Genomic DNA, 14,560 nt, shown 5'->3' with positions numbered 1-14,560 from the left:
TAGAACTATTTTGGGAAAAACTCACTTTGACCTTTCTGCCATTTATTATATTTAAGTTTTCAGACAATTCTTAAACTGGATCCCAACAAAGAGTTTTACCTCCGTCCTCTGATTTTTGCTGTTATCAGTGGGCTTCAGTTTTTTGGTAGGGATAACTTAAGTAGCTTTGAATATATTACCTAGACATAGAAGCAGTTGGTCACAGTAGTGTTTGATTAATAACATTTCACATTATCAAGTTAGGACTTTATGTGCTTATGTTTTATAATAAAAATATAAACATTCAAATTAAAAATAAGAAAACTAACATTAACTAAATGGAAATTGCCTCCATAGGACCATAAAAATGGTAAAATTAATGTCTATTGATCTGTCATTTCACTTTGTATAATTATTTTCTTAATAATTCTAAGAGATACTCTCTCAAAAATTTGATTTACATAATCTGTGACTCCAACCCTAAATGGCCCTATCTAGCTGTCAGACTATTTGCTACAATGAGCTGAAGTTTGACAGTTCACATCCAACTTTTCTGGACCATAATTTCCTCATCATTATTAAAATTTTGATTACTCAGGTCTCTTCTAGTTAAAAAAAATTGTGTGCTGTTTTGAGAGTTGTTCATTGTGAGCTGTTTATAATCAAATACTTAAATGAGTTTGTGATTTCATTGATATGAATGTTCCCTCCAGTATGGATTGAAATCAGTTTTAAACTGCCTCTTTTGTGTGACTCAAGACTTGTGTGACAGGACTCTGCCTGACATGCTTGGTACCTTCCCCACTTTTTATTGACATCTCAAGGATAGCAGTCGAGCACAGACAAACCATTGCTTCCTTTTGCCATGTGACCAGCTCATTTTTTTGTTACATTTTCTTTGATGGCATCCTTTCCTCTTGTTTTTCTTTGTATTTCTTTATTTTTTATGTTTTGCAATCTGTTTACATCCATTGTGTACCTCTCCATTGTTCCTGTGTGATACTATTAGTTCTTTGGATCTAATATGGTTCCATGACTCATAGCCATACAGTTATACTTAATAGAAATTGTAAACCATTTTGTGATCTTCTGAAGGCAATCCATCTTACTGTCCTTTTCCTGGTTAATTCTGCACCTCACTTGTTATCTAGACAAGATTTATATATGCTGATGGATATGCTGTATATATTGTTCATCTGACTGCACTTCATAATGAATTTTCAGTAGATATTCTCCTTCTGTTCCTGTGTGGATGGTTAGGCCAGACTCTTTAGAGTGGTTATATATTTTATCTAGGAGGCACTACAGCATTCTGGGAGTTGACATAACCAGTATCATGTTATCCACAACATTTAAGTGAATAGTTTTTGTCATAGGGAGAGAGATAGCCACTTAGACCTATGATTTCATTGGTATAGGAGACTCCTTTTACCAGTTGGCACTTTCTCTGCAACTCACATCTTAAGAGAGATGCCTGAGCACTTATTGTCCAGGTTCACACAGCCAGTCTATGTTTGTGTCAGAGACTTGACTCCAGGTCTTCATGGCTTCCTGCTCTAAGGTCAGCACTTTATCTAGAGGTAGCCAAGTGGCATATGGATAGACTGCTGCACCTCGAGTCAGGAGGCCCTGAGTTAAAATCCTGTCTCAAACACTTAGTAGCTGTGTGAACTTGGGCAAGTCACTTAATTTCACTCATCCTCATTTTCCTCATCTGTGAAAAGGTGATAGTAAAGGCACTTTCCTTCCTGGGTTGTGAGGAGTAAGGAAGGTGACATATGGAAAGTACTTGGCAAATCTTAAAGCCCTATATAAATGTTAGCAGTTATCATCATTGCGATCCCTTCTTTCTCTCCCTCCCCCCACCTTTGTCATTCCCATTTATGCTGACATTTTTGTCACACTTGAAGGTGTATTAAGCACTCCACACACTTAAGTCATTTAATTCTTTGATAAAAGTATTACAGGTATTGTTCCTGTTTTTCAGGTGGGCATACTGAGGATCAGAGAGGTTTTAACTTATTTATGATTAGCTATTGTTAGAATAAATTGCAAAATTTAGAGATTCATATGGTTTTAAATTTAACTATTCTTTATCAGTGTTTTACAGATTTAATATAAGAGTTATAGGTCCAATTTTTAAAATTGTTATGAAATAGAAATCATTTGTAATAGACTCATAGAATTTAGAATTGGAAGGTACCTTAGAGGTACAATTGCTTCCTTTTATAAATGAAGAAAGTGATAGGTAATTTGGAAGTATACTAAAGTTTTTTAAGCACCAGAAATCTTTTAGGTATTATAACTACATCAGAAGAGAAATTGCCTTTAAAATAATATTATAGTTAGGAAATTAATGTTTTAACTAAATACCACATGCTGGCTAATGGTCAAAGTAATGAATGATCAGTTAGCAAATTATGAATTGCCTATTCAGCCTTCTTTTCTCAAGAATAATTGTTTATTCTGCATTGATTTTTTACTTGTTGATATTTAGCTATATTTGTTCAGTCTGATTTATTGATGTGAAATATAAGACTTGTTATATTCTAACTATGCTTATCTGTTACCATGGAGCTGACCATCTGTTATCCCTGAACTCCTTACATGGCTGGCCCATCTCTTTTTTTGGTTAGATATCTTAAATATAGGTTTCATTTATTAATGTCAGTAATCAAGACCAGCATCTTCTCTTAAATCAGTTAGTTGGCCTTGACAGTAGATGACTAAAAGAAAAACAGTTCTTGGACTTCCTGAACGTTTTTCCTTCACTGCTCTATTTTTAGCTGTAACATATGCATGTCTCTTGTGCTCTGCATTTATTTACAAAGTATCTTTACATAGAGCATTATTTTCTTTCTAATAGTCAGCTGAACTGGATAATTCTTTTCATTAAGTATCCAGTGTCTATCATTATTATTTTAGAAATTTTATTCCATCTCTATTAGAAATACTAAGCCTTTTCCTATCAGTAAAGCCAGCTCTTAGAAATTATAAACTTATTTGTATTTATCCTTCTGTTAGTAGTATTATATGAATTGATGAATAAAGGGAGATAATTATATAACTTTTATAGTTTTCCTGTTTGTGTTAACTTCTAACCTTCCATTCCTTTAATCTGGATTTTAAAAAATGGTTCTTTTTTTCTTTTCTTTTTGGCAACCTTATCGCTGTTCCACCAAAAAAAAAAAAGAACAAAACCTTTGTAACAGTTATACATTTTCAAGCAAAACTAAACTCTGCGTTGTACATATACATATGCATACATGTGTGTATGTATAATTTGACATCTTGAGTCTATCACCCTGTCAGGGAGTAGTGTGTGTCATCATATTTGTCCTTTGAAGTTGTGATTAGTTATTGTGTTGGTCAAAATTCTTAAGTTTTTCAGAATTATTTCTCTTTACAAAGCTGATATATAAATTGTTCTATGGATTTTTGCTGATTTCACTCTCCATCAGTTCAGAAAAGTCTTCCCAGATTTCTTTGAAATAGTCTGTCTTTATTTTTCATAATATAAGAATATTCCATTATATATCTACCATAATTTGCTCATTCTCCAATTAATAGGCACCCCTGCCTTAGTCATTTGCTTATAACAAAAAGAGCTGATAATATTTTTTGTGCACATGGGTCCCTTTCCTATACTCTCTTTGAAGTATAGGCCTAATAGTGGGATCTCTGGATCAGAGAGTATTCACAGTTTAGTGACTTTTAAGATAAAGCTAAATAGCTTTCCAGAATGCCAGTATCATAAAGGGTATTAGTGCATCTATTTTCCTGCAGCCTCTCTAATAACTGTCATTTCCCTTTTTGGTTAGTTTAGGCAACTTAATGGGATTGAATGGGAATTTCAGTAGGTCAATTCATTTAACATTTATTAAGCACCAGTTTTATGCCAGGTACTGTGCTAAGCGCTAGAAATGGAAATAAAAGTAGCAAACAGTCTCTGACCTCCCACATGCAAATGGAGAAGACAACATACAAATAACTAATTACATACAAGAAATATATGGGGTAAATGGAAGGTAATCTGAGAGGAGAAGGCATTAACAGCTGGGGAGACTGGGAAAAGCCTTCTGTGTAAGGAGGGGCTTGAGCAGAATCTTGAAAGAAGCCAGGGAAAACTGAGAGGGAGAAGAGAAAGGGCAGAATATTACAGGCATGGGGAATAGTCCATGCAAAGACACTGGAATTGGTGAAGTGAATCAAGTTGTGTAAGAAGACTAGAAATGTAGGAAAGAGCTAGATTTTGAAGAGTTTTAAATGTCTAACAGAGGACTTTACCTTTGGTCCTGGAGCCACTAGAACTCATTGAGCAGGATAGTGACATGGTCAGACCTACATTTTAGAAAAATCACCTTGAGGTAGTGACTCCAGTTAGAAGGCTAGTGCAGTAGTCTGGATGAGGAAGACCTTAACTAGGTTGATGGCTGTGTGACTGGGAAAGGATATCTGTATCTTTATGTATGTCTATATCTATGTAAAATAGGAGCTTTAGGCTAGCTAATATCGAAGGTCCTTTTTGGTTTTAGTGGTGTATAACTGAATAGAAATTTAATCTTATCTTTTGTTTTTGAGATGAAGCCTGAACTTTTCTGATTTCATTCAGTTATGGCACACGTTGTTTCAGTAAATGTGCTTCTTACAGTGCTTTTTTGGTATTTCTTTTCAGAGGGTACATGGTAATGGGAGATTCTTTCAATACTTCCTTATTCAAGCAGACCTTTCAGAGAGTCTTTACCAAAGATATGCAAGGACAATTTAAGATGGGCTTTGGAGGCACATTAGAAATAAAGGTAAGAATGAAAACTGAAGAAATATATACAAAATGTTAACAAGAAAGGAATCTGATTAATATAGTTATTCCTTCCACATCATGACTTTCCCCATCATGGTTTTGATATACTGTGGGTTGCCATAAGAAATTCAGTGGGAATTTTTGGTGAGTTTTGTGGAAGCTGCAGATGATACACAAAAGCCAGCAAGACAGCACTATGTGCTAGAAAGGTTGGAGAGGGGAATCCAGTTAGGAGGCTCTTGCAGTAGTCAAGATAATAGGTGATCAGAACCTGAACTAGAATGGGGAAGGCCATTCTTCCCTGAGCTCCACTGGACATCTCTACCTGAATGAACTGCTAATATGATTTTAATGTGTCCTAAACCAAAAATAATAGCATTATACTCAAAACTTGAGGACAGATGAGAAATATGCTGTAAATGTAAAGTTAATAAGACATGACAATTGATTGGATGTGAGGGGTGGGGGAGAATATGGAATCAATCAGGGATGATGCTGAGGTTGCCAGCCTGAGTGATGGAAAGGTAGTGGTACCTCAACAGAAATCAAGAAGTTAGGAAGAGGGTGGGACTTTTGGAGAAATAGAGTAGATTATATTTTGGACTTACTAAATTTGAGATGCTTATGGGACATGCATGTTCAAGTATGCGATTGGTGGTATGGTACTGGAATCCATGAGAGAGACTAAGGTTGTATATGGGAATAACTTACAGAGAGGTGACAGCTGACTCCATGACTGCCAATGAGTGTGTAGAGAGGAAAGATAAGTGGCCCTGGACAGGACTCTAAGCTCTAAGTTAGAGGGTTCATCCATGCAGAGGGACAAAGATGATGATTCCGGAAAGGAAACTGGGAAGGACCAGTTTGACAGGAAAGAAGAGAGTTGGGAGAGGAAAATGACTGGCAACTTTGTGAAGGCTGCATGGGAGGAGAGAGGCTGTAAAGAGGGAGTCCTAATTGGAGATGATGACACCTAGGGCATTGGCTATGGTGGTAGAGGGGAGCGGCCAGATGTAGGAGATATTTTAGAATTGATAGGATTCATTACTTAACTGTACTTAGGTTTCAGGCCTGTTTCCCTGGGAGAACAGTGACACCATCAATAGAAAAGAGGAAAGTCAGGAAGAGGGGCAAGTTTGAGGTATAATGCTTTTATATTTGGTTTGGGGCATATGTCAATCATATCAGCAGTGCATTCTGGAGAAGTTGGACCAGAGGTACAGATTTAGAAATCTTCTGCATAGAAGTGACAGTTGATAACTTTCTTGAATATAAACATAATATCTTTTCTTCTCAGAGTAAAATAAAGAACTTAAGTATTGTTTAATATTAACCATACCTCAATATGTCATTTGCTTTTTTTGCAGACCTCAAGGGAAATAAAGATTTCAGGAGCAATTGGACCCTGTGTGTCTCTCAATTCTAAAGGACCCTGTGTGTCAGAAAATGTAAGTTAGCTTTGAAATAGAAAACACAACTAACTCTTGAGCCCTAACTAAAATAGCTAAAACTAGTTAAAAATAGTTAAAACTCTTTGGGCCTTGTGAGGTGACTACTGCACATTTTGTACCTAGTGCAGTGGAGCATACTTATATAATATATAGCATACCTTCTTCTGTCCATTTGCATTAGGTGCTCCTGTCATAGATTCTGGAAGTAGAAGAAAAGCAAGAATTTTTTTATTCATTATAGTGAAAAGAGAGTTGAATTTGAATCCAGGGGACCTAGGTTTAAATTTCAGCTCTGCCTCTTACTTGCCTGTCCTTGGACAAGTCACTTAACCTTTCTAGGACTCAATTTCCTTTTCTGTTAAACGAGCAGGCTGGACTAGATGATTTCTTGAGTCCCTTACCCCTTTCCATCTATGTTCTTATGACCCTTGTGAATATATTTACTGCTGTTTTCTCCTCTTCCTCTGTGAGAATGAGCATTTAGTCATCACACTCCTTTTGAAAGTCACTTTAGCATGCCTGAAGAATAGGATTGCCAACTTGGTATCCCACTTTTTTTTTTTAAAGCAATTGGGGTTAAGTAACTTGACCAAGGTTACACGGCCAGTTTTTTTTTTGTGTGGGTGTTAAGTATCTGAGGCCAGAACTGATCCCGGATCCTCTTGACTCCAGGGCTGGCGCTCATACTCACTGTGCCAACTAGCCGCCCCTTGGTATCCCACTTTTAAAAAGTTGTAGACTCTTAATTTAAATAATTTAAATTGACAAATAATATAAAGCTTATTTAAATAAGTTTTGATTCCTTATCCAACTGTTTTCAGAACTATATTAATTTAGCCAAGTTTGAAAAATGTGAATTTTATCTTTTTTCATTTTCCTTTTCCATTTTCTAGTAGAAGTACTAAAGAACAAAAGTCGTAAATCAGGCAGAAAAGGAGAAAAACTTCAGAGTATATAACCAATTTTTGAATAATTGGAATTAGGCATTAAGTTTTACTTTTTTTTTTTTTTTGCCTTTTGGAGGGAAGTTGGGGTTAAGTAACTTGCCCAAGGTTACACAGCTAGTTTGTGTGTGTGTGTGTGTGTGTGTGTGTGTGAAGTGTCTGAGGTCAGAACGGAACTTGGGTCCTCCTGACTCCGGGGCCAGCGCTTTACTCGCTGCGGCACCTAGCCAGGCACCTGCTTTGTGCAAGGCCTTGTGCTAGACATTGATCATACATGCCTTCAGGGAACTTACATTGTATTGAGGGATACAGCATTTATACAGAATATAATTTGGGAAAAGAGAGAACATTAGCACTTTTGGGGATTAGGGAACCAAGTGATCTCCAAGTTAGTCCAAGTCAAGCTAAATGTCAAGAACTTGAAACTGTTCCCTTTTTGAGCAGAGTGCCAGCAGTTTCTCCTGAAAGTCAGACTTACCATATTATGTGTTCCTATTCCAGTTTGTCCAGATATCCAGATACTCCTTAGGTACCAGATGGTTTAGGGTTAAACATTTTGTTTTTTTTGTAAAAGAATAATTATAATTGCTCTTTGAAATGTTGCTTGTAAAGAACACATTGGAACACATTTTGCCAGTAGTTCTTGTAGAGGTTGCCTTAGTTATTAATTACCTATAAAATATGCATTACTACATACTCTCATTATATTATCTGAATACATTGTACCTAGTTTCTGCATTATGAAGTTGGCAGTGTTTTTGCTCATATTTTTGAAATATTTTGAAGATTATGTGTGAATTCTTATAAACTTCTCCTTATGTATAATGCTGAAATACTTTTTAGGTTTATCATGTGAGAATTATTTTATTTGTTTTATAATATAATTAACTGAGTGGAGTAGAATATAATCCACTGCATTCTAAGTATTTTTGTTTGTCGTAATTTTCTAGAAGGAATTATATATTACATTTTTTCCTTTGGATTTTTGTACTTACTAGGTATGTACTTTATTGCTACATAATATTTGTTTATTCTTGTTTTTAAACTTATTATATGTTATACTTTTAGGAAATAGGAACAGGTGGCACCTGCCAGTGGAAAATATGTGGGCTCAATCCTAATACAACTTTAGCTCTGTATTTTGAAGTTGTCAACCAGGTATGATTTTCTGTATTTTAATAATGAAGAATAAAAACCAAACCAAACAAAACATTGTTGACATAGTACTTTATAAAGTTCTAAACATTTGATATTTTCTTCTTTGTGGTGAAAAATGGAACTATATGACAAGTCTTAGGAGCTTTATGTTTATGAGCCTTAGTTTCCTCATGTAGTTTAGTCACATAACATTAGTAATTTTAATTTATGTAGTTCATTAATCTTTACAAAGGACTTAGTTTACATACCAAAAACAACTCTTTAAGGGAATTGAACTAGTAATTTTTGAGGATCCTTCACATTCTAAATAGTAGCTTGATGATTTTGTGACCCTTGGACCTTTCTAAATTCCTTTTAAAGGAATCTTTTGATACAGTGTTCCTTGCTCCAGTGGGGCAGATTGCACCCCATTCTTGCCTATGTAATTCTTATCCATGTCTCCCCCTAAATCTTCCATAGAGGATCTAGCTAACATAGTGGAGGCTTTCCTGTAGGACTTTAACATTTTGTGGGTACCATAAGTGTAGTACTTCTTGCTCACAAACTGTCATTGGTAATGTACTACTACATCTCCTTATGCTCATCATTCATGTCTCTATTGCCCTCTGGGTCTCCTAAAATTATTACTCTTTGGAGATTATAGTTCTCTGTGATTTGTGGCCTTTATAACATAACCAGGAGTGTTAAAAAAGAGTTTTTGTGTCAGGAAGCAGATTAAGATTGTTCAAAGTGCTACACAATTTCTCAAATTCAATTTAGCCTACTTTCTTCCTTCTATGAATTAATCTACTTATATTTAGCTGTAAGTTTAGTTTTCTGTAGAAATTTAAATATTAGTGTGTACATTAATAATATGGCTACTTAGGATATTAATGATGATAATGGTCATCAACATAATGTAACCAAATGGTGTTCATATACTTTTCAGAGCATTTAAACAAATTATCGTATTTTATCTTCCCACAGCCACAGCAGGGTGGCTGATTGTCTTCATTTTACAGATAGGAAATTAGCACTGAGAGCACTGAAGTAATTTTGTCCAAGGTCACGCAATGAGGAGTGGAACCAGCCCTAAGATTTAGATCTTCTGAACCTTAAGTTAATGCTCTTTCTATAATATTCCCTTTGTCTTTGAAGAAATCTCTTGAAAGACATGTTTTTTCTTCTTTCAAGACTTATTTAGTGTTGTTACCCTTGAGCTTATGATAATATGGCATTCAAACTGTCATGTGGTCTCCATATCAAGTGGCTGAATTATATGCAGGATCATTTTGGGAGATTACTATAATTAGTTTTCATTAAAATAATCTATGTAGCTTCTTCAGAATTGAGTGGGTATTTTTTATTCTTAAATATTTAGTTTTAGAATTTTTAGCCTCTTTTTGAATGGGCTATTTGTGTTGTGTTTATTTTTCCTATTTTTAATTGGTAGACTCAAGTAAGATGAGTGTTTCCATTTTCACTTTTGTTTAAAATGCATATGTATCTTCTATTTTATAGTTTGATTTTATTATTTATAATCAGTCTTTACTGATATCCTGCTCTTATGCCTCATGGTGGCATGGGGGAGTCTGAATGGCTATTCCAGTAAATTCTGAAAGGTTGTAACTGAGAAGACTTTGAATAAGGCTTGTTGATGTTGTACACAATAATGAAAACTTTTCTTCTATAGCTTCTGTAGCACCTCTCTTCTCCAGGGTTGTTGTGGAGTTCAGATAAGGTAGTGTGTGTAAAGTGTTTTGAATATCTGCTATTACTATTTGTATAAAATAAGTAGGGTATTTTTAGTTCATAATGATTTATGGTAGATGACTTGTAGAGAATGATACTCTCCTATCCTAATACTGCTTGACTTGATGGGCCATTTAATTTTATGAACTTATTTACAAGACTGTTAATTATTATTGTAGAAAAATTCTACTTTTATTTTCTATGAATTGAATGTATATTTGCTCTATGATTCCAGCCCTTTAAGAACTTAAATGTTAATATTACATGTCATATGTTGTATATATTGATACTGCTTTGTTGCTTAAAAATATATATAATTAACAAAGCAGTATCAGTACATATGTGACATGTACATATATGTACATATATACACACTGATATACATGTACACTGATATTGCCTGGTTTAAATATATGTAATCAATAAAGCAGTATATGTGCCTATGTGTATAATATTTTTATCTATATATACATGGTAGTATTTGTTTACAAAGCTTTTTTCTCCTTGTTTATTAGCCAGGCATCAGCAAAGTCTTCATGGTTAAGCATCTCTCCTAGTTCATTCTTCTGCATTAGAGCTTTATCTATTCCTGAACTCCAGTCTATCCTGATTGTATTTGCCTTCCCAGTCTTCTCCCTTTTTCTTATCTTCTTCATCCCTGTCTTTTCTGCTCTTTTTTTGTCTCCCCTTACCTGATTTATATCACACATTCTATTGAATTCACTTTGACAGCTTTCTCTTTGCCATTTATCATTTCTTCTTCCCTTTATCTCACCTGTTCATTCCTCTTATATATGCTCAAATGTCCATCTTCATTTTGTTGGCTCAAAATGTGACATACTAGAGGTTCAATTTAGAATGAATTTTGGCAGGAGTGGGATTTTGTAGTTAACAGTTGATTATTCAACTTTTGCTCAATTTTTACTCTTTTTAAATTTAGCACAATGCTCCAATTCCTCAAGGTGGACGTGGTGCTATCCAGTTTGTAACTCAGTACCAGCATTCAAGTGGGCAGAGACGTATCAGAGTAACCACAGTGGCTAGGAAGTAAGTTGGGCTTTTTTTTTGACAGAGATTTAACTTAATAGCCTAAATTAATATGAAGATCATGCATGTTTCCAAACTGACTTTCCATCCTTTGATGGCCAAGCCAGGAGTAAACAGGTTTTTTGACTAGCAGCATTGTTGTCATTATTAAGCCAACTGACATGAAAAGATCGCCTATTAGGAAGAACATGAAAAGATTGCCTATTAGAAAGAACTCCAGTGAGCATATCCCATAAATTTCAATGTGGAAAGAATTGTAAACTTTGAGTTAAGGACCTGGATTTGAATCCTGGATCTCCTACTTCATGCATGACCTTAGAAGAAGCATAATATTGTTGGATTTGGGTTGTCAGCTCTGAGACAGCTAGGTGGCACAGTGTATAGATACTTGGACCTGGAGTCAGAAAGTCTTAAGTTCAAATATGGCCTCAGACACAAGCTTTGTGACTCTAGGCAAGTCATTTAACTGCTCTCTGCTTCAGTTTCCTCACCTGTAAAATGGGGACAAGAGTAGCACCCATCTCTTAGGGTTGTCATGAAGATAAAATGAGATAATTTTTGTAAGTACTTTGGAAACCATAAAGCTTTATTGTAAATGCTACCAATAATAATGCTGGCAGTTATTACAACCTAGGAAGATTTGGACTACTTGACCTATCTGGGCCTCAGTTTCCTCCTACATTGAATGAGGAAGTTGGAGTAGCAGTGTTTCTGGCTTACTTAAGGTCACAGATATGGTATATGTCAGAGCCAAGACTTGCACCTGGCTATACTAGTTCTCTTCTATGGAATCATATTTCTTTTTGTCATGAGATGAGAAGGAAGAGAATTCTGGGCCTGCTCCGGGGACAGCCAATGAAAATGCTGAGTCAAGAGATGGAATATTGGGTTCTAGGAAAAGCAAGGAGGCCAGCATAATTGTATTACAAAGCATGTGGAGAGGATAGTGAGGTGTAAGACTGAATACCTTCATAGTTAGGTTATTAAGGGCTTTATAAGTTAAATAAAGGGTTTATCTTAAAGGATTAATAGGATAAAAATTGGTAGTGATTTAAAGGAAAAACATTCTAGGTAGAACAAATGATGGGTAAAGGTCCTAAGGTAGAAAAACTTGAGCTCAGTTAAGACATGTTGAATAATTCAGTTTTACTGGAGTGTATATGAAAATAGAAAGACTGGCTGGATTTAATAATAAGCCAGAATTTCTTCTTTATTTGTTAGGCAATAGGAGATCCTTGAAAATAATTTTCCAAAATTTTTTGCCTATAGAATGTTTATTCCTCCATTGCCAATTTACTGGTACCATTTTCTCTTCCTTGTAGCTTTCCTTATTCCTTTTCTAGGGCTATCTCATGATAATGAGTATACATGGCAAAAACATACCATGTGATACTGGAGATATTTTACCTGAAAACTTAAGATATTTTGTCCATGCTTTTTGGAAATTAAGCAATGCTACAATAAAATTGCTTTTTATGTGTTTTAACAAATTAATTATCTCTGTTAATCTTAAAATGGCAAAATAGAGCTATTTATGATGGTATTATTGAAATGAAATTTATGTTCTTTTATTTCTCTGAATTAACCATTGTTCAAATTATTAATGTAATAACAGAGCAACATTACTGTGTTTCTTTTTTTTTTAGCTGGGCAGATGCTCAAACCCAAATACAAAACATTGCTGCTTCTTTTGATCAGGAGGCAGCTGCCATTCTTATGGCTAGATTGGCAGTGTATAGGGCAGAGACAGAGGAAGGTCCAGATGTCCTCAGATGGTTAGACAGACAGCTCATTCGCTTGGTAAGAACAAAAATCATGTGCTCTCTTAAATGTTACAAAATATTTTTTGTAAAACTGAACAATTAGTTTATATTTCTTATGATGCTTACTGTGAAAAATTGCCTTAGTAGACACTGAAGTAGTTAAGATTGGGAAGAGTAATTGAGAATTAAAAACATCATTAATAAGTAACAAATTCTTACTTCTGCACCAAGTAGTGCAGTAATTAATAACACAGTAAACAACAGTAAACTTTTGATCATCTAGAGGCAGTTTTCAAGTTTTCAAATCTGTCATTGCAAATATTACTTTCTGGTTTATGGAAAGCAACAACTCTTCATAAGAAATGTCTTTTTGACCTATCATCTTGTATTTATACTGTGTATGTGTGTGTGTTGTTTGTATTTATGCCTTAGGAGATTTACTTTGTGATTTAAATACACACACATACACAAGTGTGTGTGCACATGTGCATGTATGCTTATATGTATGTGTCCTCTCCCTTGACAGATTATAGGATCCTTGAGGGCCGGGACTCCTTTCATTTTTATCTATGAAGTTTTTTTAAATTTTTTAAAAAGCAATTGGGGTTAAGTAACTTGCTCAAGGTTACACGGCCAGTTATTTCTGGGTGTGGTGCTAAGTATCTGCAGATAGCCCGGATTTGATCCCCAGGTCATCTCGACACTGGGGCCGGGCCGGTGCTCTTACTCGCTGTGCTACCTGGCCACCCCTATCTATGAATTTCTAGCACCTAGAACACTTCCTGACATACAGGTGTCCCAAAAATCTTAGTGTAGTTTTAAGCTATTAGGGCCATATAAGTTCTTAATAAATACTGGTGTGTTAATTGATTTACTCAGAGACTCACCAGTGACAGTTATGACTAAGTATCCTAAATTAAAACTTTGTGATCGTGATACTGTGTTTATTTTTTCTTTTACTTCTTTCTCCTCTCTTCCATCTTCTTTGCCTGCAACTTCTCCCATGTTTGTTGACTGTTATGCCAACAACTTTTATTGTCATCCAGCCAATGAACATACTTTTAAAATCTGGTTGGTATACCAGCTAGTTCTATTGAAGGAGAGTATAATTTTTAGGTCTTTCATTCTTTTTCACATTTTTTTTGGTCTACCATTTAGGGGTTCTTTCTTGTCAGAAACTTTAAAAAATGTTTTTGTTTACTAAAGTTCACCTTCCAGCCAAGTGAAACTGGGGGAAATTTCTTTGTAAAACTTTCTGGTTTCCTTCTGTATTTCAGGGTTTGTTTGTTTTTTTTGGTTTTTTGAGCAAAATTTCCTCTGGGATTCTATAATTGATGATTTTATATCAGTTTTTAAAAAGTTTTTTGATGTTCTTTTTTATATCATGGCCATTTCTTTGCTACTAGAAAAATGCTGATAACAATATTTTTGTTTGTATAGACTTTTTTGTACATACAGGACCTTTCTGTCTATCTTTGACTCCTTTGGGATATATATCCAGGAGTGGGATCATTGGTTAAAAGGGAAGGAATAGTTTATTGATGTTTTAATATCAATCAAGTCAATCCCAGAACAATTATTTATTACCTACAAAGTAGCAGGCACTATGTGAAGTAATAAAGATACAAATCTAAAATCTCTCTCTCTCTCTCTCTCTCTCTCTCTCTCTCTCTCTCTCTCTCTCTC

The 14,560-nt window shown here is 34.9% G+C and overlaps 3 protein-coding genes across 6 annotated transcripts in view; 1 reads left to right on the top strand and 2 right to left on the bottom strand.

The window, feature by feature from the left end:
* Nucleotides 1–14,560, bottom strand: part of GEMIN2 (gem nuclear organelle associated protein 2) — a 404,714-nt gene that overhangs the window by 83,993 nt on the left and 306,161 nt on the right. The window lies entirely within an intron of this gene.
* MIA2 (MIA SH3 domain ER export factor 2) overlaps nucleotides 1–14,560 on the bottom strand; it is a 481,197-nt gene that overhangs the window by 288,491 nt on the left and 178,146 nt on the right. The gene's annotated exons all lie outside the window — the stretch shown is intronic.
* Nucleotides 1–14,560, top strand: part of SEC23A (SEC23 homolog A, COPII coat complex component) — a 67,806-nt gene that overhangs the window by 35,985 nt on the left and 17,261 nt on the right. Inside the window, exons 10-14 of the mRNA XM_069082291.1 lie at nucleotides 4,655–4,778; nucleotides 6,148–6,228; nucleotides 8,244–8,333; nucleotides 11,005–11,111; nucleotides 12,758–12,911. Of these exons, the coding sequence (XP_068938392.1) occupies nucleotides 4,655–4,778; nucleotides 6,148–6,228; nucleotides 8,244–8,333; nucleotides 11,005–11,111; nucleotides 12,758–12,911 (556 nt within the window). The remainder of the gene's footprint in view (nucleotides 1–4,654; nucleotides 4,779–6,147; nucleotides 6,229–8,243; nucleotides 8,334–11,004; nucleotides 11,112–12,757; nucleotides 12,912–14,560) is intronic.

Source organism: Petaurus breviceps, unplaced genomic scaffold, assembly GCF_028583685.1.
Source record: "Petaurus breviceps papuanus isolate PSGF00001 unplaced genomic scaffold, PetGlider_PUasm1.0 164, whole genome shotgun sequence".
Taxonomy (NCBI): Eukaryota; Metazoa; Chordata; class Mammalia; order Diprotodontia; family Petauridae; genus Petaurus; species Petaurus breviceps.
The sequence above is the reverse complement of the archived record's forward strand: the minus strand, read 5'-3'. Positions and strand labels throughout refer to the sequence as shown.